Here is a 25783-nt window from a genome sequence, read left to right on the forward strand (position 1 = left end):
GAGGAAGGGAGGGGGCTATATGATGAGGCATGCAGGTGGCTTCAGGATGCTGAAAAGGCAAGGAAATGAACTATTTCCTGGTGTCTCCACAAAGAACGTAACCTCACTGCCACTTTGATTTCAGCCCTTTGAAACCTGTAACACTAGAACCCGCAATTCTGGTCTACTGAATTACAGGATAACAAACCTGCGGCATTTTAAGCTACTGTGTTTGTGGTTATTTACTGCACTATCAATGTTGCTGTTCAGTCACTAAGTCATATCTGCCTTTTGCAACCTATGGACTGCAGCCTGCCAGGCTCCTCTGTCCATGGGATTTCTGAGGCAAGAATATTGGAGTTGCCATTTCTTTCTCCAGGGGATCTTCCCGACCCAGGGGTCAAACCATGTCTCCTTCATTGGCAAGCAGGTTCTTTACTACTGAGCCACCAGGGAGCCCCCTGCAGTAGCAATAGAAAGCATATAATCAGCAATAAAGTTCTCTCCAGTATTAAAGAGAGGAGAAATGTTTTCATTCTTTCTGTATTTTCTGTCTCCCTTTCTCCCTCTTTTTCTCCACACATATGTGAACACTCACACAGACACATCTGTCTTTATAATTCTTCTGGCAAGGATGTTTTAAAATGACATGATTTGATAAGGAAGACTGACCAAATTCAGGTGGCGCTAGTGGTAAAGAATCTACTTATCAATGCAGGAGACATAAGACACTGGGGTTCGATCCCTGGGTCAGGTTGGGAAGATCCCCTGGAGGAGGGCCTGGCAACCCACTCCAGTATTCTTGCCTGGAGAATCCCATGGGCAGAGGAGTCGGGGAGGCTACAGTACATGGGGTCGCAAAGAGTCAGACGTGGCTGAAGCAACTGAGCACGCATGACCAAATTCAGGCAGAATGCAGAACTTTCTCAAAAAGCAGTAAAAACAAGTGGTTCAAACTTGTCTTGGGCTTGGTTTTCAGGTCCTTTCCAGCCTTCCCTACCCTGTCACATGATCTCCTGTCTATCCTAATCGCTGACCCTGACTCTGCTTTGATTCAGACTATTTTGATGACGTGGGCTTATTCTTCCAAGTATGGATTCCTGGTTTTGCTGTTTTCATTCCTATATGATTCTGAAAGGTACGCACATGTTTCTACCTAGCCAAGATGTACTCATTTCTAAAAATATCTTACCTGAGAACCAATTTACATGCAAGTTTCTCCCTACCTTTCTGAAATGGCCTCAGTCTGTATTTTCTTCTGATTTTAATGAGAGAAAATGCTCATTACATAAATGTTATAATTTGAAAAAGTTTCATGAGAAGAAGTACCAAGTGAAGTGGCAATTAAGTCTTTAGTTCCTAAGTTCTTCACCTTTGCATTTTCTTCTTCATGCCTTTTGATCTCTTATTTTTAGACTCCATCTCTTTGCATTTTTTGATCGATGCAACCCTTTTCAAAAGCATATGACAATTCATTACAAAAACCATGAAAGTATTCAAAGCTTTGACCCAGAGATTCTACTCCTGGAAAACAAATGAAGTGAAATAAGATGCAAAATGTACCAGGATATTCATTATAGCAATAATTTACAGCTAGATGAAATCTAAATATTCAGAAAAGACAGTTGATAAAGTATGACATGTCAACATAATTGAATAACAGATAATGAAATTTATAATCATGAAGAACTGGATTCAAATCCCAGATAAATTACCTAAACTACTGAACACATATGTAAATAGGGAAGGCAAGTCTCCTATTTAAGCCATAGTCTCCTCATTTAAAAATATGAATAATACTCTCATACTGACAACATGAAGATTAGATGAATTAACATATGTTAATATCCTGTGTTTATCACAGTTCTTGGAACATCATAACCACTCACTGCATTAACATCTTAGCTATTCATTTTATAAGAATAAATTAGAAATCACCATAAAAATGATTAAAAAACATACAAGAATTGGTAGATTAACATGAAGTTATAAGAATATTGCTATTAAGAAAAGAACTCAGGAAACAATTAGATAAACGTAAGCTATCTACAGTTTTAATAAGGTTTTGATTTAAAAGAAAATACTTAAAGATTTCTTACAATTTTAAATAGCTGAAGGATTTGAAAGCCCTTAAAGCCTCCAGTGGTTGCCAAAGGCAGTTTTATATTCATTATATTGTACAAACTGGCAAATGCTTTTGAAAATAAGCAACGCAAAGTTAAAAAACTCATACTTGCATTTTAGCAGCTTTCAGAAAGAGTCTAATCAGAAGGCCAGTGGACCTTTGTTCTACTGACATGCCCTCCAAAATTACACAAGCTCACAATAGGTGGCCCCAATGAGGCCTCTTTTTATAATGACAAAGAAAACTGTTCCTACAAATCAAAGCCCATATAAACAAGGGAAAGGCTATTTTAAAACATTCACAATCAAAGCCAGTTGTCAGCCAGCAAGAGACACTGTTGAAATGACTCCTATCCATCGCATATTTATTTCTACAGATGGAGAATTATACATTTGACTTGTTGGAAAGGTTGGGTACTAAAAATAGTCTTTAAAAAACGGAAGCACATAGAGAGGAACAAAAAGAGAGGCAGCTGCTTATTTCTTTTTCTGTAACAAAATGTGACTTCTAATGTAGTAATGGAAAAACAGCAGAGCCCCAAACGAAGCAATTTATAAAATCCACACTATAAAATAATGCCGCAGAATATGATGCTGATTAGCATTTAATGAAACTGCCAAGTATCTTAAAATATCAGTTATATAATTTTGCTACCTTATTGAGAAAACCACGGAGTCAGTGAGGTGGTGGTTTTTATCACAGATGTTGTTGCTACACAAGTGGATAACCTGAGCCTCTAGAGAAAAAAAATGATGTTCTATGTTGAAGGTCAGTGATAAAAGAGGGAATTGCCTTGTGATAAGAAAGAGAATGACTTCATACAGATCCCATCAGCAGCAATGAAAATTCCTTGGGTAGATTTTGATTCAAGATGCTTTGTAAAAATGATTTAAAATGTCACCGGGACTGAAAATTTCTTTCAACTCAAACTTAGCTAAATAATTATTTTGCATTCTGAGATCAGAATAAAGGCAACCACAATCACTAGTCCTGTTTCTTGAGAATTTTCTTCAGACCTCATCAAAATTTATTTTGCCACTCTTTGCTCTGTTTTACTTGTTTCTGTTCTTTCAAATTTTGGTGCTGGAGAAGATTCTTAAGAGTCCCTTGGACAGCAAGGAGAGCCAACCAGTCCATCCTAAAGGAAATCATTCTTAATATTCATTGGAAAGACTGATACTGAAGCTGAAACTCCAATACTTTGGCCACCTGATGCGAATAGCTGACTCACTGGAAAAAAACCTGATGCTGGGGAAGATTGAAGGCAGGAAGAGAAGGGGACAACAGAGGATGAGATGATTGGACGGCATCACGTATTCAATGGACGTGAGTTTGAGCACCTCCGGGAGATGGAGAAGGACAGGGGAGCCTGGCGTGCCGCAGTTCATGGGGTCACAAAGAGCTGGACACAGATTAGCAACTGAACAACAACAACAAAATTCCTTACTAAATTGAATCCAGTCCTCAAATGTTATTGCTAATTTATTTTAAATCTTGTAGTTCTGGTTCTGTACCAAGTGGAGGACATAAACCGTAGTATTTGCTCTGTGGTCCCACAGACCTTCCTCTGTGTTGATAAACATGCTGCTGCCCATCCTTGGCCTGATTTTCTCCTCTGGGCATCAGAAATTAGACAAGCCAGCAAATGATGACTGACAGCTAAGGTGAGTTAGAAAATGAACCTTGCTATATAAACTGAGTTTATTAACTATTAGTAATCTCTGAGAGTTGATGGCATTACTTCAATAATTGTACATTTTTATTTGTTCTAGATGAAAATTAGCCAAAATCATCTGACCAATATATATAGCAAGATGATTTTTACTTTTCTCTGAATTTCTAAGTGCATTCATAAACAGCCTAACACTACATGGCATGCCTTATAGGAATTGTAGGATATTTTAATTGAAAGGTACCATACAGATCAATGGGTCCTCTCTTAAAAACCATTCCAGATATGTAGAGGTTTAGGTGTCAGACTGAGGTGTATTTCTGGAGCTTGGATTGGATAATTCTGTTTTAAAAGCATGGCTATCTCAAGAGAGAGAGAGTAAAAAGACAGTGTCTAGGGATAAGGCTGGAAGTATAAGTTAAGCAGTCAAATGGAGATACATACCTAAAAATGCTGAGCAATTAAATGCAAACTAGACATAAGGGAACTAAAAGAGACTAGGGATTCAAGCACAGAGTTATTGAGTTTGGATGAGACGGTGGAAGAAGAAATTTGGTGAAACACTGAAATACTGTGGCAGAGTCAGAGGGACCTTTTCTAGAGCATGTTTGGCCTCATTTCTGAATGGGGAGTTGTTATAAGCCCTGAGCCAATGTAAATAAGTATGACTATAGACTCAATACTTAAATTCTATTTCTAGAATTCAAGTCAAATTTGTCATCCAACCTCTATGTGAAGAACTCTAGTGGCAAACACTTATTATTTTCCAAAAATGTCCATTTTGGTTTTGGAAAACTCTGAATATTGGACAGTTTTTCCTTTTCTTATACCCAAATGGGTCCCTGATAACTTCCACCCACTAGTCTTTTATGCTTTACATAACGATAGAAGGAATGGAATATCAATTGGATTATTTTTAGAAATTCAACTGGACCAAAAATTCAAGTAGCAAGATTATCTGGACATCTTAATTTAGGGTCTTAATTGCCAGGAAAAATAGAAATAAGTTATTTTACTAAAACTACAGACAGGCTAATATTCATGTAATTGTTTTCTACTAGCAAATGTTTCACAGCATTTTAAACATTCTGTAATAAAATAAAGTCCTTTTTAGAAGATATTTTAAAAGCGCTATAATAAGATTATTATCTTTATTGTCAACACCTTTGGTGAGGACATCTTGAGGCAGGTACTTAGCTTGATTCTTTGTAGGAGAAATGTCCTTGATGTCAATGACCTTCAAATGTACAGTCAAAATTATGGCAGGAAAAGTCTGAAGACTATTTTTTACTTGAATTCCATAACATATTTTGGAGGAAGAATGAAAATAAAAGGGGAACATTATGCTTTCTTAAGATAATTGGAAAGTATTTATCAAGCTCAAAGGAGTCAATTAGTGTAAATTTGTTGCTATTTTATTAAAATTAAAGAAAGGGGGTAATAAAAGGAACAAGTCATTCCACAATCAAGAGGAAAAGAATCACAATCGTTCCCATATTTTACAAGAGCATGTTCATTCAGATACAACTAGCAGTTACTTATTACCAAATGGCATCCTTTCCATGGAAATATGAGCTTGAGAAGAACCCTTCGGGGAATGATCAAAATCCAGCAAAGCAAGCACAGGTGGCTTCTACCTGAGTAGGAGGAGGGCTACATTTTGTATTGATAACAGTTTTGATAAGGATCTCCAGAGACACATGCCAAGGATTTCCTCTGGGACATCCCCTGGGGACTTTAACATCATTTAAGTTATAGCAAGGTCAGGTTTTTTGCCCCAGCTCTATTGCCTAAACCTTTCATAAATGGCTCTGATACATCAAATTGTGGTAATCCTCTTTTTCCATGAGCAGGGGCTGCTTTTCTTCTGGAAGCTGGTTTCTCTTTCGACGACATAACAGGCTAGTAAGTCCTCCCAGCACAGCAGTAAGGACAGACCCAACCACAGCTGCCCCAATGAGCCACGGCCAGATTCGTTGTGCTTGTTCTAAGTAGGGCTTAATGTAATCTTGAAAAATGTCCGGTTCTGAAATAGAAAGACATCCCAATGTTTTTACTATCATCATCATCACCATCATCCTTGCTGCATACTTTGGAGTCAGAGGCTTAAGTCTGAATGCCAGCTCTGCTACTCACTAGCTGTAAGAGCTTGGGGAAGTTACACCTAGAACCCCAAGGCTTCAGCGTCTTCAACAGGAAAATAGGAAAACAATACCACCTTGTCTGGATGTTTCAAACTTCATAGATAGTATCTGACCTGTAAATTGTATAGTGTCTGCTCCCTGCCAGCTACTCTAACTCCTCTAGCTGTTTATAGTTATTTGACTCCATATTTCTAAATAATAGGCAAATACTACTATCTCTTAATTTCTCGAGTTTATCTCTGGAGTTTGTCATGCATAAGTAATTATTTTAGCTCTCTCACAACTTCCCTTTTCTCCATCTTTTCAGTATAATAACATCAGGATTTGGGGCCAAATCCACATCTAGGACTTTCATTATTTTTAGTATTTAAATTTGATTCACAATTGAACCTAATAGTATTCTATGATTACATTATGATTACATTTCTTTCTCACATCATTTTCCTCTTGGAGTTGCTTGATTTTAAAGGAACCATCATTATTTACAAGACACTCTAAAATATCAGTTTTGTGACACAAAGGAAAGAAGAGAGTGTATCTTGGGCTTACCTTGCAAAAAAATATGACTTTATGTGACTCAAGTCTTAAGCAAAAGTAATGCATGTAACTTTGGGGTAGTTCCCTAAAAAAGAAAAAGGATGCCTTCTCCTTTTCCCTTTTCTCCTTTCAACTAATGCAAATAGCATGCTGGTGAGCCAGCACAGGTCATGTGATCAAGGGTACACCCCAGGTCTTATAGAACTACAAGGAAGCAGCGGCTCTGGTCCCTGAAATTATGGAGCCCGTATTTGACTATATGCCAAGACTGCTATTTGACCAATTAATAAACTAACTTATCTGGGCCATGGATATTTGAGCCTATATCTGCTCCCCAACCTTACCTTCCCTCTGTGGCTGATGTAGGAACTGTAACAGCTTTTTTTTATAACCTATTTTGTTGGCTACAACTGATTAGTTCTGAGTGAACCACTGACTCCAGATGGGCCAATCAGAATTGGCCATTACTCAGAATTCACTGAGGAGAATTGAGTCCGGTGACTCAGGAGCTGGTAACAGTCTTAGCGCTAGGGAAGGGTTGGGGAGGGGAAAATGAGAAAGGGAAGGAGAGAGAGAGGAGATAAATCTTTAGACTGCTTGTTTCCTGGTTCCTACTGTTTCTCTGTCTCAGCTACATTTTTGTCTTTTTTACATTTCTAGTGTTCATTCCTTCCTTGGGTTCTGTAAACCACTAAATTAGCTTTTTATGTAATCTTGTTTCTATGGAGTTTCTGACATTTGCACTTCAAAAAGTCCTAATTATTTTTAAAGGTTAATTAGATTTCTGCAGTAATAAAAGACGGAGTAAGTACCTTAAGATACTCTGAAATTACAGTTATATGAAAGCTATGTTATCATAAAAAATTACATCAACCAAATAAAAAGAAAATGAGTATTAGTTTATAAAATAACTAGGAAAGAATGGGTAGCAACATGTTGTGAATGTAAAATGAGAGTCTCAATGTTCACCATAAACTCAAGAACTCAGAACAATTAAAACAAGAGAATTTGTTAAAAATTAATTTTATATTATATTTCAATCTTCATTCGAAGGAGAAAAAAGTGGCGTTTCCCTGACTTAAGTGGGACAGAGCTCAGACCCTGTCTGTTTCCCCTGTTACTTTCCGCATTCCTGTCCTTCGCACAGCCTTTTGCCAGCTGTCACTAAGATACTTTTAATATTCTTAGGTTCCATTAAGCATAATTTGAAAAATATAGCCAATTAATGTTTCTCTTCATCATGAAGGGGCAATAAGCTCCAAAGAATTAACATTATAGAGTAAATAATAATAACAATTTATAACTTTGAATTAATAAATTTAAATCTAAGAAATAAAAGCTAACAAAACTAAATTTTAAAATGTGAAAAATATTTTCATCAAACATAAAAGTTACTGTTTTAATACATTTAAAAATCATATTGAAAATGAGACTACAAATGCTTAGCTTGCATTGCTATTAATCACTTCACTATATCATGCATTTTAACTGTGACAAAATGCAGATACATAGAGGTTACATAATAATTATGATTTTCTTTATTGCTTGCTGCTCAGCTCAAATGCTTTCAAAGTTTTAAAATACTATTTCTTTAGGTGTCCTTTCCGGCTTATTTTATGATTTCTCTACTTTGGTTCATTTCAAGTGGTTTTAAATTTTACTGTCACCAGTGGACTATCTTCTTTGAAACAACCCGTGTTTCTTAATGGCTTCAATCTAAACTTTTGACTTTTCCTTCTCAGTTATTTGTTTTGCAGCCTCAATAGTGCTCCTGTAAATTATTTCTTAATATAAAAAGTTTTCTATTATTTTTACCTACTTAAAATTTCATTTTTCTTGTTACCTATTCTCTATAGAATAATTATATAGTTTTCTATTTGGTGCTCTGTCATTTCCAGCATTTCAAGCATTATTCACATGACCATTTATCTATACAAGAAATGCATAAGGTAGTTAGGAATCATTATCCTAATTTAATGAATTCCCAACCTGAAACTTAGAAAATTTGCCTGTAATATTTAAACTCTTCAATGTATGTGTAACGTTAGGTATGATGCCTTTCACATAAAAAGTAATTTATAACTATTATTTATTACTCTCATTTTATACTGTTCATGGGGTTCTCAAGGCAACAATACTGAAGTGGTTCACCATTCCCTTCTCCAGTGGACCACATTCTGTCAGACCTCTCCACCATGACCTGGCCATCTTGGGTGACCCCTGCATGGCATGGCTTAGTTTCATTGAGTTAGACAAGGCTGTAGTCCATGTGATCAGATTGGCTCATTTTCTGTGACTGTGGTGATGAAAAGGCAAAAAGTTAGGATACTGAAAGATGCACTCCCCAGGTCATTAGGTGCCCCATATGCTACTGGAGATCAGTAGAGGAATAACTACAGAAAGAATGAAGGGATGGAGCCAAAGCAAAAGCAACACCCAGTTGTGGATGTGACTGATGATAGAAGCAAGGTCTGATGCTGTAAAAAACAATATTGTATAGGAACCTGAAATGATAGGTCGATGAATCAAGGCAAATTGGAAGTGGTCAAACAAGAGATGGCAAGAGTGAACTTCAACATTCTAGGAATCAGCAAACTAAAATTGACTGGAATGGGTGAATTTAACTCAGATGACCATTATATCTACTACTATGAGCAGGAATCCCTTGGAAGAAATGGAGTCATAGTCAACAAAAGAGTCCGAAATGTATTACTTGGATGCAATCTCAAAAACGACAGAATGATCTCTGTTTGTTTCCAAGGCAAACCATTCAATATCACGGTAATCCAAGTCTATGACCCGACCAGTAAAGCTGAAGTTGAACGGTTCTATGAAGACCTACAAGACCTTCTAGAATTAACACACAAAAGAGATGCTCTTTTCATTATAGAGGACTGGAATGCAAAAGTAGGAAGTCAAGAAACGCCTTAAGTAACAGGCAAATTTGGCCTTGGAGTACAGAATGAAGCAGGCAAAGGCTAATAGAGTTTTGCCAAGAGAATACACTGGTCATAGCAAATACCCTCTTCCAACAACACAAGAGAATACTCTACACATGGCCATCACCAGATGGCCAACACTGAAATCAGATTGATTATATTCTTTGCCGCAAAAGATGAAGAAGCTCTATACAGTCAGCAAAAACAAGACTTCTGACTGTGACTCATGAAACCTTATTGCCAAATTCAGACTTGAACTGAGGAAAGTGGGGAAAACCACTAGATCATTAGGTATGATTATACAGTGGAAGTGAGAAATAGATTTAAGGGACTAGATCTGATAGACAGAATGCCTGATGAACTATGGACGGAGGTTTGTGACATTGTACAGGAGACAGGGGTCAAGACCATCCCCAAGGAAAAGAAATGCAAAAAAAGCAAAATGGCTGTTTGAGGAAGCCTTACAAATAGTTGTGAAAAGAAGAGAAGTGAAAAACAAAGGAGAAAAGGAAAGATATACCCATTTGAAAATGGAGTTACAGAGAAGAGCAAGGAGAGATAAGAAAGCCTTCCTCAGTGATCAGTGCAAAGAAATAGAGGAAAACAATAGAATGGGAAAGACTAGAGATCTCTTCAAGAAAATTAGAGATACCAAGGGAACATTTCATGCAAAGATGGGCTCAATAAAGGACAAAAATGGTATGGACCTAACAGAAGCAGAAGATATTAAGAAGAGGTGACAAGAATACACAGAAGAAATGTACATAAAAGATCTTCATAAGATCCTCATGACCCAGATAATTATGTTGGTGCGCTCACTCACCTAGAGCCAGACATCCTGGAATGTGAAGTCAAGTGGGCCTTAGAAAGCATCACTATGAACAAAGCTAGTGGAGGTGACGGAATTCCAGTTGAGCTATTTCAAATCCTGAAAGATGATGCTGTGAAAGTGCTGCACTTAAAAATGCCAGCAAATCTGGAAAACTCAGCAGTGGCCACAGGACTGGAAAAGGTCAGTTTTCATTCCAATCCCAAAGAAAGGCAATGCCAAAGAATGCTCAAACTACCACACAATTGCACTCATCTAACACACTAGTAAAGTAATGCTCAAAATTCTCCAAGCCAGGCTTCAGCAGTACGTGAACCGTGAACTTCCAGATGTTCAAGCTGGTTTTAGAAAAGGCAGAGGAACCAGAGATCAAATTGCCAACATCCGATGGATCATCAAAAAAGCAAGAGAGTTCCAGAAAAACATCTATTTCTGCTTTATTGACTATGCCAAAGCCTTTGACTGTGTGGATGACAATAAACTGTGGAAAATTTCGAAAGAGATGGGAATACCAGACCACTTGACTTGCCTCTTGAGAAACCTATATGCAGGTCAGGAAGCAATAGTCAGAACCAGGCATGGAAAATCAGACTGGTTCCAAATAGGAAAAGGAGTCCATCAAGGCTGTATATTGTCACCCTGCTTATTTAACTTATATGCAGAGTACATCATGAGAAATGCTGGGCTGGAGGAAGCACAAGCTGGAATCATGATTGCTGGGAGAAATATCAATAACCTCAGATATGCAGATGACACCACCCTTAAGGCAGAAAGTGAAGAAGAACTAAAGACCATCTTGATGAAAGTGAAAGAGGAGAGTGAAAAAGTTGGCTTAAAGCTCAACATTCAGAAAACTAAGATCATGGCATTCACTCCCATCACTTCATGGCAAATAGATGGGGAAACAGTGGAAACAGTATCAGACTTTATTTTTTGGGGCTCCAAAATCATGGCAGATTGTGTTTGCTCCATGATATTAAAAGACGCTTACTCCTTGGAAGAAAAGTTATGCCCAACCTAGACAGCAGAGACATTACTTTGTCAACAAAGGTCCATCTAGTCAAGGCTATGGTTTTTCCAGTAGTCATGTATGGATGTGAGAGTTGGACTATAAAGAAAGCTGATTGCTAAAGAATCGATGCTTTTGAACTGTGGTGTTGGAGAAGACTCTTGCGAGTCCCTTGGTCTGCAAGGAGATCCAACCAGTCCATCATAAATGAGATCAGTCCTGGGTGTTCATTGGAAGGACTGATGTTGAAGCCGAAACTCCAATACTTTGGCCACCTGATGCAAAGAGCTGACTCATCTGAAAAGACCCTGATGCTGGGAAAGACTGAGGGCAAGAGGAGCAGGGGACGACAGAGGATGAGATGGTTGGATGGCATCACCGACTCAATGGACATGAATTTGGGTAGACTCCAGGAGTTGGGATGGACAGGGAGGCCTGCCATGCTGAGGTTCATGGGTCACAAACAGTTGGACACGACTGAGCGACTGAACTGAACTGAACTGAATTCTTATTCCAAAGTAGTTCCATCAATATTTCAAATGAATCAGCTTGCAATAAAATTTTATCTCTTTCAAACTTGTTTTGGTCACTGATTTTATTCAATTTTCTCTTCTGGATTCCCAGATTCTTTTCTTCTATGCTCCTTTGTGACACTTGGCACAATCATCTGTGTTATAGTTATTTATATATGTGTCTTACTTTTCAAACTTGATCACAAACTCTTGACAGCAAGTAGTGCATCTTTATTTATCTTTCATTCTTCTATTTATTTATTTATTCATTCATACAGCAACATTTACTGAGACACAATATATGCCATGTGGTTGTTCACACATGTGAAAGGATCAGAGCCCCTGGCCTGAAGGAAACAATAACTGGAAGAGGAGCCTGACAAGTAAACAAATTGTTTTAAGAACAGTGCTGTTCTAATGAAAGCATGTAAAAGATATAATGGGATCACAGGGAAAAGACCTCCTCTATCTGTCTGGGGAGTCAGAGAAGGCATCCCAGGAGACTATCCCTCTGAGTAGAAAAATGAATTAGAACTTGAATGTAGGATGCTGATGGCAAGCCATTCCTGGCAGAAGGAACAGGATATACCTTTGCATACACATAGGCAAGCATAAGTGAACAAATCCATGAACAACAGAGACCTCATCAAATCCCGTGTGCAGAATGAAATATTCCAATTACTGTGCATGCCTCTTCCTCTCATTTTTAAAAATTAATTTATTCATTTTAATTGGAGGCTAATTACTTTACAATATTGTAGTGGTTTTTGCCATAGATTGACATGAATCAGCCATGGGTGTACATGTGTTCCCCATCCTGAACCCCCCACCCACTTCCCTCCCCATCCCATCCCTCAGGGTTGTCCCAATGCACCGGTTTTGAGTGCTCTGTTTCATGCATCAAACTTGGACTGATGATCTATCTCACATATGGTAATATACATGTTTAAATGCTATTCTCTCAAATCATCCTACTTTGGCCTTCTCCCACAGAGTCCAAAAGTCTTTTCCTTATATCTGTGTCTCTATTGCTGTCTCACGTATAGGGTCATCAGTACCATCTTTCTAAATTCCATATATATGCATTAATATATCGTATTAGTGTTTTTCTTTCTGACTTACTTAACTCTGTATAATAGGCTCAAGTTGCATCCAGCTTATTAGAACTGATTCAAATGTGTTCTTTTAAATAGCTGAGTAATATTCCATTGTGTATATATACTACAGCTTTCTTACCCATTCACCTGCCAATGGACATCTGGGTTTGTCCATGTCCTAGCTATTGTAAACAGTGCAAAAAAAACCAATCTCATTCACCATTGTGATGAAAAGAATAAAATCTTTAGGAATAAAAAGTGAAAGTGAAGTTGCTCAGTCATGTCCGACTCTTTGCTACCCCCATGGACTGTAGCCTACCAGGCTTCTCCATCCATGGGATTTTCCAGGCAAGAGTACTGGAGTGGGTTGCCATTTCCTTCTCCAGGATATCTTCCCAACCCAGGGATTGAACCCTGGTCTCCCGCATTGTAGGCAGACGCTTTACCAGCTTAGCCATTTATCCTTAGGAATAAATCTACCTAAAAAACAAAAGACCTATATATAGAAAACTATAAAACTATGAAAGAAATCAAAGATGACACAAATAGATGAAGAAATATACCATGTTCATGGATTGGAAGAATCAATATAGTGAAAATGAGTATACTACTCAAAGCAATCTAAAGATTCAATGAAATCCCTATCAAGCTACCAATGGTATTTTTCACAGAACTAGAACAAATAATTTCACAATTTGCATGGAAATACAAAAACCCTCAAATAGCCAAAGCATCTTGAGAAAGAAAAATGGAACTGGAGGAATCAACCTGCCTGACTTCAGACTATACCACAAAGCTACAGTCATCAAGTATGGATGTGAGAGTTGGACTGTGAAGAAAGCTGAGTACTGAAGAATTGATGCTTTTGAACTGTGGTGCTGGAGAAGACTCTTGAGAGTCCCTTTAACTGCAAGGAGATCCAACCAGTCCATCCTAAAGGAGATCAGTCCTGGGTGTTAATTGGAAGGACTGATGCTGAGGCTGAAACTCCAATACTTTGGCCACCTCATGTGAAGAGTTGACTCATTGGAAAAGACCCTGATGCTGGGAGGGATTGGGGGCAGGAGGAGAAGGGGACGACAGAGGATGAGATAGCTGGATGGCATCACCGACTTGATGCACATGAGTTTGGAGGAACTCTATGAGTTGGTGATGGACAGGGAGGCCTGGCATGCTGCGATTCATGGGGTTGCAGAGTCAGACGTGACTGAGCAATTGAACTGATTGACTGAGAGTCATCAGGACAGTATGGTACTGGCACAAAGACATAAATATAGATCAATGGACCAAAATAGAAATCCCAGAGATAAATCCATGCACCTATGGACACCTTATCTTTGACAAAAGAAGCAAAAATATACAATGGAGAAAAGGCAATCTCTTTAACAAGTGGTGCTGGGAAAACTGGACAACCACCTGTAAAATAATGGAACTAGAACACTTTCTAACACCATACACAAAAATAAACTCAAAATGGATTAAAGATCTAAATGTAAGACCAGAAACTATAAAACTCCTAGACCAGAATCTATAAAACTCCTATAAAACATAAGTAAAACACTCTCTGACATAAATCACAGCAAGATCCTCTATGACCCACCTCTCAGAGTAATGGAAATAAAAGCCAAAATAAACAAATGAGACCTAATTAAACTTAAAAGCTTTTGCACAACAAAGGATACTATAAGCAAGGTGAAAAAACAGCCTTCAGGATGGGAGAAAGTAATAGCAAACAAGGCAACTGACAAAGAGTTAATCTCTAAAATATACAAGCAGCTCATGCAGCTCAATACCATAAAAATAAACTACCCAATCAAAAATGGGCCAAAGAACTAAACAGACATTTCTCCAAAGAAGACATACAGATGGCTAACAAACACGTGAAAAGATGCTCAACATCTCCCATTATCAGAGAAATGCAAATCAAAACCACAATGACGTACCATCTCATGCCAGTCAGAATGGCTGCTATCAAAAGTCTGCAAAAAATAAATGCTGGAGAGGGTGTGGGGAAAAGGGAACCCTCTTACCCTGTTGGTGGCACTGCAAAGTAGTGCGGCCTCTATGGAGAACAGTGTGGAGATTCCTTAAAAAAACTGGAACTAGAACTGCCATATGACCCAGCAATCCCACTGCTGGGCATACACACCGAGGAAACCAGAATTGAAAGTGACACGTGCATCCTCCTATCATTTTTAAAATCAAATGTCAAGTCTTTTGAAATATATTAGAAGAAGGAAGCTCTTAGCAAAGTAGCACCATATAGAAAGCAGAAGTACATTTGCCAACAGGATTCAACCCATTTCGGTTTCATCTTTTAACCAGTTATGCATGTGACAAAATGACCTGCTACTCAATTTTTTAAAACATCGCTATATTCAATTATAAGAGAAAATGTTTTACTAAAGCAAGAAATTATCAGCAGCCTTTTATGGAAAACACTTGAGTAATTATAAACATGTCTGCCTAAATGATGAATAATTAACTGCCTGAACTAAATTATATTGAAAAATTTAAAGACATTTTTAGTAAGGTGGTTAAAGTTTAGCAATGAATAGAGATAAAATTTAAACTCCTTGAAAGTACTATAGGAGCACTAGAATAATTCATAAAATGGAAAATAGGCAGCTATTGTTGTTTATTTTAAAGCAAAACTTTTCTAAAACTTGTGCAAATTCACAGCTGTATGAAAATACTGTAAATACATAAAATATTTAAAATCAATTTTATTTAAAAAAATCTAACTATAAATAAATAATAAATACCATTAATCCCTTAATGTGATACTCCTTTCCCTTTTCTTCTCTAATACTTCTTATTGCCTTTTCGGTAAAAAGTACCCATTTGGACATTAGGGAAGGAACAATGAGGTGGAGCTTGGTAGGCTGCAGTCTACAGGGTTGCAAAGAGTTGAACATAACTGAGCATGAACACATGCATGCATACAATGAGGTGGAACATGAAAGTCACTGCCACATTGTGATCGTAAAGGACTGTAAAGACTGGCAATTTATATGTTCATGTCTCTCACATCAGCATCTGCAGGCCACAATCTCTTCTGAGGTTCAAGGCCATCTAGCTACTCAGAGACATCTTGATTCTGATGTGCCATTCACCCCATTTCACTATGTAGCAGATACCACCTTGAGATTCTCTCCATGTCTGGCCCTGTTCCTGTTGTTACTGCCTTGATGAATTCAATCACCATTTATCATAGGCCAGAAAGCTTAAAGTCATCTCTAATATTTCCTTCTTTCTCACCTATTACATAAATCATTTTCCAAGTTCCATAAATTTTGCTTTCAAAATAACTTCAAATTCTTTTGTCCTTTCTACCTCGCCTCCTATCACCGCTGCTGCAATTCAAATTTCCTTCAGCTCTCCCCTGGATACTTGTAATAGCATTTTCATCAGCCTCCCTGAATGTGCTTTGCGACTGCCATAAAACTTCCTACAAGCTGCAGCAAACATAATCTTATGAAAACTCAAATTCGACCCTGATTTATTTAAAATTCATTAATGAATCTGTTATCCTAGCAGTATGGCCCAATTCATGATCAAGACTCCCTTTTCAACTAATGAATTCCTCCTGTCATGGATATTCTCTGAAATGTCACTTCATTGACTCCTAGAGATAGGCACATCTCTAAATAAATGAGTCATTAGGAAAGTAGTGGTTTAAGGTCTTATTCTTTCATTAGGAGGAGACTACGTTGTTTGCCACTGTATTTGTAGTCTAAAAGAATGCCTTGTACAAGACAGTTACTAAACATATGTATGTAAAAGGAATAAATAAGCCAATAAAATCACCTAAAAAATACCTAGTGCAATAGAAGGCTTGAAATACATTCAGTTCAGTTCAGTTCAGTCGCTCAGTCGTGTCCGACTCTTTGCGACCCCATGAATCGCAGCACGCCAGGCCTCCCTGTCTATCACCAACTCCCGGAGTTCACTCAGACTCACATCCATCGAGTCAGTGATGCCATCCAGCCATCTCATCCTCTGTCGTCCCCTTCTCCTCCTGCCCCCAATCCCTCCCAGCATCAGAGTCTTTTCCAATGAGTCAACTCTTCGAATGAGGTGGCCAAAGTACTGGAGTTTCAGCTTCAGCATCATTCCTTCCAATGAACAACCTGTCTGACTCTTTGTGATCCTATGGACTGTGGCCCAACAGGCTCTTCTGTCCATGGGATTTTCCAGGCAAGAATACTGGAGTGGGTTGCCATTTCCTTCTACAACAGCCAAGGTAGAGAGGGGGACAAATCATATGTAGAAAAACTAGCATGCAGTTCTAACAAAGGAGTGATTAAACATGACTGTGTGTGTGTGTGTGTGTGTATATATATATATATATATATATATATATATATAATTATTTCATATCTGAGAGTTTGACACATAGATGAAGAGGATCAGAATTTAGCTAGAGAGAATAGTGTGATCAAAAGCATGAGCCCAAGAAAGAGTCTATTATGTTCTGGAAATGGAAATCATAAAATCCTGATGGTGAATCTTTGAAAGACTGTTATCAACATGTTCCTTTCTTTACACACTATGGGTGTTTCTAGAAGGAAGGGGAAACATGTCACTGGAGATGACCCTTCTTTTCAACTCACAGGAATTCACCCCCCTTATCACTTCTCCACACTCCACCCTTATCACATCTTAACCCTGTTCACAGTGATCTTAAGGTTTTCAAAGAACTGATCTCCTCCACCAGCCATTTTAGTCCTCTTCCTATTGGCTATGATCTTCAGATAAAACAGAACAGGTCAATCAAACCCATATCTGTCCAACTAATGGCTCCCCAAAGGGCAAGAGAATATTGATAAAATACAGATTCTCCTGTTGACCTTAAAGTGTGGTTCTGCTATGCCACATACTAGCTAGATGGCCTGGGACAAGTTATTCATATGCTTTACACCTCTATTTTCTCATCTATGATCTGGAAAAAGAAATAATAGTATCTTCATAAGGGTAGTTATGAAGGTTAAAGCAAATAATGCATACAGCACATCTAGAAGAGTTCATGAAACCTAAAAAGATTCATAATGTGTTGGCTATTATGAAGTGACTCAGTTTATCACATTTGTGTAATTTTCCATTGCTCATGCTTCTCAAATTGGACAATTTAGCATTCCAGAAATATATAGTACACTTTACACCTCTATTTTGTTATTCTTTTATTTTATTTTTTTTTTAATTTAAATTTATTTTTAAACTTTACATAATTGTATTAGTCTTGCCAAATATCAAAATGAATCTGCCACAGGTATACATGTGTTCCCCATCCTGAACCCTCCTCCCTCCTCCCTCCCCATACCATTCCTCTGGGTTGTCCCAGTGCACCAGCCCCAAGCATCCAGTATCATGCATTGAACCTGGACTGGCGACTCATTTCATATATGATATCATACATGTTTCAATGCCACAGGTCTTTTATTTATTTATTTATTTTTGACTCATTATTTAGAGAATACTTTATTAGTTTCTATAATCAAACCCATGTAGATAAGACCTTACATAGTTAATACAATCTGCTACCTGCCCGCTCACCCTTCATGGCCTCATCTTGTTTTTCTAGTTTGAACTATTCTGAAGTCATTGCTTTCTCCTCTGTGCTCCCGTAGTATTCTGTTTATGACTCCTTTACTGCACTTAACACAGCCTGATGTTTCATAGTTTCTTTGCCAATGGCCTGATTTGTACACTGAATTTAGAGCTCTTTGAGGCTAGAGGTATGTCATTAATGTATGTGTCACTAAGGTGTAACAAGAGGTAGGAAGTTGATAAATGTCATTTATCTGTTCATTTAATTTTACTAATTTATTCACCTTTTCATGAATTATCCATGAATATAATGAAACATTAGTGCTTGTTGAATACCTCTTATCCACAAGCTCTGTGTTGTTTTATTGCTTTTGACCATCTTCTGTTAAGTAGAGAGGACCCTGTAAAATTGAAATCTGGCTCTTACGTATGTTGGTATTTGATACTGGGAAAGTCACTGAGATTGTTTTAGCATCAATGTCCTCACCTCATTCTAGGGATAATAATACTTACCTAATATATTCTGACTAATAATACATGTATAGTATGGAGTAGACTCTCAGATTGTGGGGGAACTTTGCTATCTGTTCCTCATTTATCAAGAAAATACACACATACTTAAACTAAGGAAGATTATTTAAAGCCTGGGTATAGTTACAATCCTAGGCTTTTTAACACTACCTTAATCATAGTCATAGCAATTATTATTATTATATCTATTAGCATTATTATTATTAATAGGATTTAATATCAAAAATGTTCACAGGTTTTCTTGATAACCCTAGCAGGAAGCTCCCAAAGACGATTCTAAAACTGGTAGTTATTTTTCTTGTGCAGACTGCACTAGGTTCTTAATGCCCTTAATTATCACAATATCTCTTTGAGGTATTATATTCCCAATATCTTAGGTTAAGAAGCTGAAATTCAGGGAGTGGAAGTCAGAATTCCCAAGGTCACACCAAAGTCTGTTAGCATCAGGTCTCACACTCTCTGATTTTAATTCTTGTGCTCTTCCCAGGTTGCCACACACAGAATGCCTTATATTAAGCACAATGGATAATAGCTTAAAGATTCTTTCAGCTTGGGCCATGTAATAATAAATCAGTGATGAACTAAGGATTATAATGCACTTTCTAAGTTAAAACATTGGGGGATAACACTTTAAAATCATAAGGTTTTGCACACTCTCAAAAAAGATTGGTCACATCAGACTGAGCAACTCATATGAAAGAAACTGAGCTTTACCTGAATCTTGTAGGTAGCTATAGTCGTAGCCTAGATCTTTGGATGAAATAAAGAAATCACCGTTTCTGTAGAGAGGGATGAAAGGAACCATGTAGGATTCCCGGTTGTGCCCAATGGGTGCATTAGCTTCTGGATAAACATCTTGAAGAGGATGATACTTTCGAAGCCACTGTTCAAAAATACTGCAGAGGCAAGGATTATTCAGAATCAGAAACATATTGTTGTTGAAGAAATATCTGGAGTTCTTAAAGTAAAATAACAAGGCATATCTTAAAATCTAAAGCCATGGAAATATACCAAACATAGTTTTCATGCTTTGAAAAGATTTTGTAAAGCCACAGTTCATGCTGTCAGGCCCTGATGAAATCCACTCATTTGAGAGAAATATTAGAGGATAATTTTGGAAAAGGAATTTCTTAGATGATAAGTGAAAGTTAAATGACAAGTTAAAACTCTTCTGAATGCCACGGAGCAAGTGTAATTATTGGCTGAGTGACAACCGAGACATAGTCATAAATAATATATGTCTCTTATCTCAAAGAAAGTTCACCCAAAGAAAGAACATGCAAAACTAAATTGGAATCAGTATTAGAAGTTGGCTAATTTTTGGTCATGGTAGGGGACTTTATTTCAACCTCCTTGTTATATTTAGAGAAGTATATGTTTAATGCGGGCTGTCCCTGTTGGTTCAGCAGTAAAGAATCTGCCTGCAATGCATCAGTCCCTGGGTTGGGAAGGTCCCCTGGAGAAGGGCAAGGCAACCACTCCAACATTCTTGCATCTCATGGACAGAGGAGCCTGGTGGGCCACAGTCCATGGGGTCACAAAGAGTTGGACATGACTGAAGTGACTTAGCATGCATATACACATACTTCATTAAGTCTTGTTGAGAGAAAGAGCTCACCTTCCGTGACAGAAGTTAAACATATTTAGCACTTACCATTTCCCAACTTCCCAGAAAGCTAGAGTATGACCGCACAATCAATACTCAGCCAATCAGACATACCCATTCAAGACTTTGTAACAGGAGATATTGACACAAAGAAGCAAGGACAATGGAAAAGCATTCTAGCAGTGGGCAAGGGCAGTGGTGCTAACATCATCCTGTTTATAAGCATGAGATCAGAGGTATCAGTAAAGGTAAGCGCTGCCCAGAGGTACCCCGTGTTCGAGAGCACAGCTTTGGCAGATGATTTGGCTGCTGCCCTCCTTTCTCGTTCTTACCTGTTTCTCAACCTGCATCTCCACGATCTCCTGAATTATCCATTATTCTTTCAGCAAACTTGTTCCCTTTTTAATTCAGCCAGAGTGAGTTTCTGTTGCAAGCAATTAAAAACTCTGACAGGAACAAAAGCTAAAAAACTAAGAGATCAAAACTGTCCAGTAGGGATGGAAGTGAAACTAAGTATAACAGAACATGTAGTGGATAATTACAGGGGTGACAAAGAGAATGCCTCTGTATGATCAGACCACATAACACAGAGGGAAGAACACTAGATCTGGGGTCAGAAAATTCCCCTTGGGTCCTAGATTTGTGATTTAAGAGCTGTATAGAAACTGGAACCTATTATACAGAGTGAAGTAAGCCAGAAAGAAAAACACCAATACAGTATACTAACGCATATATATGGAATTTAGAAAGATGGTAACAATAACCCTATGTATGAGACAGCAAAAGAGACACTGATGTATAGAACAGTCTTATGGACTCTGTGAGAGAGGGAGAGGGTGGGAAGATTTGGGAGAATGGCATTGAAACATGTAAAATATCATGTATGAAACGAGTTGCCAGTCCAGGTTCGATGCACGATACTGGATGCTTGGGGCTGGTGCACTGGGACGACCCAGAGGGATGGAATGGGGAGGGAGGAGGGAGGAGGGTTCAGGATGGGGAACACATGTATACCTGTGGCGGATTCATTTTGATATTTGGCAAAACTAATACAGTTATGTAAAGTTTAAAAAAAAAAAAAAAAGAGCTGTATACGTTGTATAAGCTCATAAGCAAATCACAGAAACTCTTGAAGGTTTAGCCTTCACATCCTTAAAATGAAAGTAATAATATCTATCCCATCTGCCTCCAAACAAATTATCCAAGGTGGTAGTTTTTAGGAAAGTGCTAAATAGATAAGCTATTGTTATTTAGCTCTAGAATTAAAGCTCGGAGGCAAAAGTTTTGTGCAAGAAGCTGGTGTCTAAAAAAAGAAAGTGATGTTTCAAGTAGACAGAGAAGTTTAAAAAAAATTTTTTTTTGAAATACGATAAAGAAGCCAGATGGCAGCAGTGATGATTGCTTTTTGGTGATGAAAAAGAATTCTATTTGTTTAAAAAATCTGGACTTCAAATGCTAGTTGTGGTCAAAGTTGTTTTCATTGTGAATTAATTGCAGGATAAGTAGGCTGCTGATAAATACCTCGATTATTAAATACAGTTTCTGAGTATTTCCTATATGTTTAGTTTTGAAGAAATATGAACCTATGTAAAACTCAAGTTCTGTGGGTTTTGACAAAGTTGTCTTAACGTTAAGACAACTTTAAGACTCTAAAATGTTTTAACCTGTTTAATTTTTCTTTTATTCATCTGAATAATGAGAGTGATATTTAAGTCATGAAGGTATTGCAAGGATTAATTAAGTAACCTAAATGTCAGATGAATGGATAAAGAAGATGTGATATATATATATATATATATATATATATGTATATATACACACACAATGGAATATTGCTCAGCCCATAAAAAAGAATGATATAATGCCATTTTCAGTAACATGGATGGACCTAAAAATTACCATGCTAAGTGAATTAAATAGGTAGATAAAGACAAATATATTATATTACTTGTATGTGGAATCTAAAATAGGATACAAATGAACTTATTTATAAAACAGAAATAGACTCACAGACATAGGAAAAACTTATGGTTGCTAAAGGAGAAGGGAGTAGAATGGTAAAATAGGAATTTGGGATTAACACATATACACTACTATACATAAAATAGATAAACAAGGACCTACTGTATTCAATGTCTTAAAATAACCTCTAATGGGAACTGTATTCAATGTCTTGTAATAACCCATAATGGAAAAGTATCTGAAAAGTATATATACACATGGGCATCCCTGGTGGCTCAGTAGTAAACAATCTGACTGCCAATGCCGGAGATGCGGGTTCAATCCCTGGGTCAGAAAGATCACTAAGAAAAGGAAATGGCAACCCACACCAGTATTCTTGCCTGGGAAATCCCATGGACACAGGATCCTGGGGGGCTACAGTCCATGGGGTTGCAGAAGAGTTGGACATGACTCAGTGACTAAATAACAACAATGTATGCATATATATGTGTGTGTGTGTGTGTGTGTGTGTGTACTATGTAAACTAATCAATTTGCTGTACACCTGAAACATTGTAAGTCAACTCTACGTCAATAAAAATTAATTAATTGAAAAGATTAAAGGGTTAATTAAAATAGCATAAGTAAGATATTGGAACAGATCCTGATGCTGGTAAAGACTGAAATCTAAGGAGAAGGTGCAACAGAGGATGAGACAGTTAGATTGCATCACTGACTCAATGGACGTGAATGTGAACAAACTTTGGGAGACGATGAAGGAATGGAGCCTGGTGTGCTGCAGTCCACGGGGTCTCAGAGTCGAACACAGCTTAGTGACTGAGCAACAACAACTGAAATATATGGCTAAGCGTTGGACAGATGGTGAGGAGAAGCCGTCTTCACCCCACAGCATCTTTCTCTTCTTCATGATTCATGTTATACTAGAAGTTACAGCTGGTGAGAGATGTGAGACATGCTATCACAGAAATGCCAAAGCTGTGCATATTTGAACTAGCTCTTTTAAAATGGTTATTATTCTTTAAGCAGCAATGGGGAAACAGTATTCAAGAGGATTTTTTTTTTTTTTTTGGTGTGTACCTCCATTTCCTCAACTGAAGAAATTAGGAACTGGCTTAACTGGCTTAACAAATAAATCCCAAATTCTTTTCAAGTCCTGTATTTTATGAACTACTCTTCTTATTTTGATGTCTATGGTTTTCTTCTTTTCATGAAAGCATTACTTGTTCATTACACAAAATTCAGAAAATAGAAACATGCAAAAAGGAGAAAATTAAAAAACACACATACTTGCTTAATATTTCTGTTAGTTTTTTAAATATGCAAATATAACACTATATACATATTTTAACAAAAAGAATTATAACATAGACACTATTTTATAAGACTTTTTATTAGTATTAAATATTGAAGTTATATTTAAACATGTTTAAACAATATTATCCCAGGGACGGGGGAGCCTGGTGGGCTGCCGTCTATAGGGTCGCACAGAGTCGGACATGACTGAAGCGACTTAGCAGCAGCAGCAGCAGAAACAATATTCAGCAGTTTTCAAGTGGTAAATCTATTTTTTAATGAGAAGGAGGCCCTCTGATAATTAATCTCTCCCTATCCCTATTAAACTTTGGCGATTTAGAAACAGTCCAATATACAATGAGCTATTAGATAAGAGCTTCAGGCAGACATTGCACCTTTTGTCAATTGAGAAAAATTACTCTTATAGTTCAGTTTATATATAATCTTATTTCTGCCAAGAAATAAAAATTCTTTACCTAAATAGGACAAGGACATCAATTCTTAGCACCAAGAGATATAATGGATGAAACCATTAATGTGCTCACCCACCTTATCCACCTTTTAAAATGAAGGTATTAATCCTGTTTAAATTCTTCATCAGTGGTTCTCATCTTCAGTTAATTTCATCATGCCATGTCTAGAATGGCTCACATCAGAATACTAATGTTTAACTTGGATAAGCACACTGACATTTTGGGAAGCAAATTATCTTCTTACCGAAGATTTATTTAACCTGCATCTAGATGGTTTTCTGGAAGCCTGAGCAACAATGAAATGCACAAGAGAGGGTTTAGGAAAAGGTTAAACTGATCACAGACAAAAACAAGGAGGAATGTGTTTTATGTATAAAAATAGCACGGATGTCTGGTCACTTCCATCCTTACAATAAGACAAAGCTAGATAAGTGGAAAATCAATAACTTTTCTTGGACTTATGAGAGAACTGAGGTCACAGAGCAGACTACTTCTCCCCAAACTGCAGAGATAACTGCAAGCAGAGGAACTCAACTGCTATTCCCTTTTCAGGAAGAGAAGCTGGATCCATAAACCTAAACACTTTGATAAATGCCTGGAAACTGGTGATGAGAGAAGCTAGTGATGAGATGGATGGCTAGTGATGAGAGACACTCCTGGGACCCATAGTCGTAGGGGGATTCCCACACATGTGGGGCTTTTACTTCCAGGAACTCTGTCCGATTTTCACAATAAAGATCTGAGAAAGATCCTCTCCTGGCTGTGTTGGGGGAGGGAGAGAGTATCCATTGTGAAATATGCCCAGAGATCTTCTCCACACCAAAGCCCTTCAATCCAGAGGAAATAACCACCAGAGTATTATTCCAGTAGGAGGAAGGGAACTCCTCTCAGTCCAGCCTCTTTCAGCCTTCCTGTCTCATTTAAGGCCACACGGGTCAGGGCTTCAAGGAAATAGATTGGGAATATGACAACTAAAAAGGGTGATCAGAGGTGGAAAAATCAAGAAGCTATACCACTGCAGAAACACTCATGACAGTCACAGCCCCAAGACACTGGCCAACTAAAAGATTGAAATTTAATCAGAATTCTATAGAACACGTTCCCTCTCCTGTACTTTATCATGATACCAACAGAGTTCTAGTATGATATGAGTGGATTATAACTAAAAGATCTGTGAGACAAATAGTTTCTGAGGAATAGTATCACTTTGTGTCATAGAATAAATGCTTGATTATAAGCAAAAGTGTAAAATAATAGTCTCTGTGGAATAGTATCAATTTGAGCCATAGAATATATGATTATAAGCAAAAGTATAAAATAATAGTCTCTGTGGAATAGTATCAATTTGAGCCATAGAATAAATGATTATAAGCAAAAGTGTAAAATAAATATAGATGAATGCAAACTGATATGCATACCTACCTACATCTACCACGTGGAAGAATTCCAAATAATTATGCAGACACTTTGAGTACATAAGGAGCAATGCACAATTCCCACTCCTTATGTGTGGGTTGTCTGTAGTA

General features: G+C 37.5%; 1 protein-coding gene across 1 annotated transcript in view; it reads right to left on the reverse strand.

Moving 5' to 3' along the window:
- Positions 1-5179: 5179 nt before the first annotated feature.
- TYR (tyrosinase) overlaps positions 5180-25783 on the reverse strand; it is a 110785-nt gene continuing 90181 nt past the window's right edge. The window contains exons 4-5 of the mRNA XM_006075179.4: positions 19639-19820; positions 5180-5802 (exon numbers count right to left, since the gene is read on the reverse strand). Of these exons, the coding sequence (XP_006075241.3) occupies positions 5576-5802; positions 19639-19820 (409 nt within the window). The 3' untranslated portion in view covers positions 5180-5575. The remainder of the gene's footprint in view (positions 5803-19638; positions 19821-25783) is intronic.

The sequence above is a fragment of the Bubalus bubalis genome, chromosome 5 (genome assembly GCF_019923935.1).
Source record: "Bubalus bubalis isolate 160015118507 breed Murrah chromosome 5, NDDB_SH_1, whole genome shotgun sequence".
NCBI lineage: Eukaryota > Metazoa > Chordata > Mammalia > Artiodactyla > Bovidae > Bubalus > Bubalus bubalis.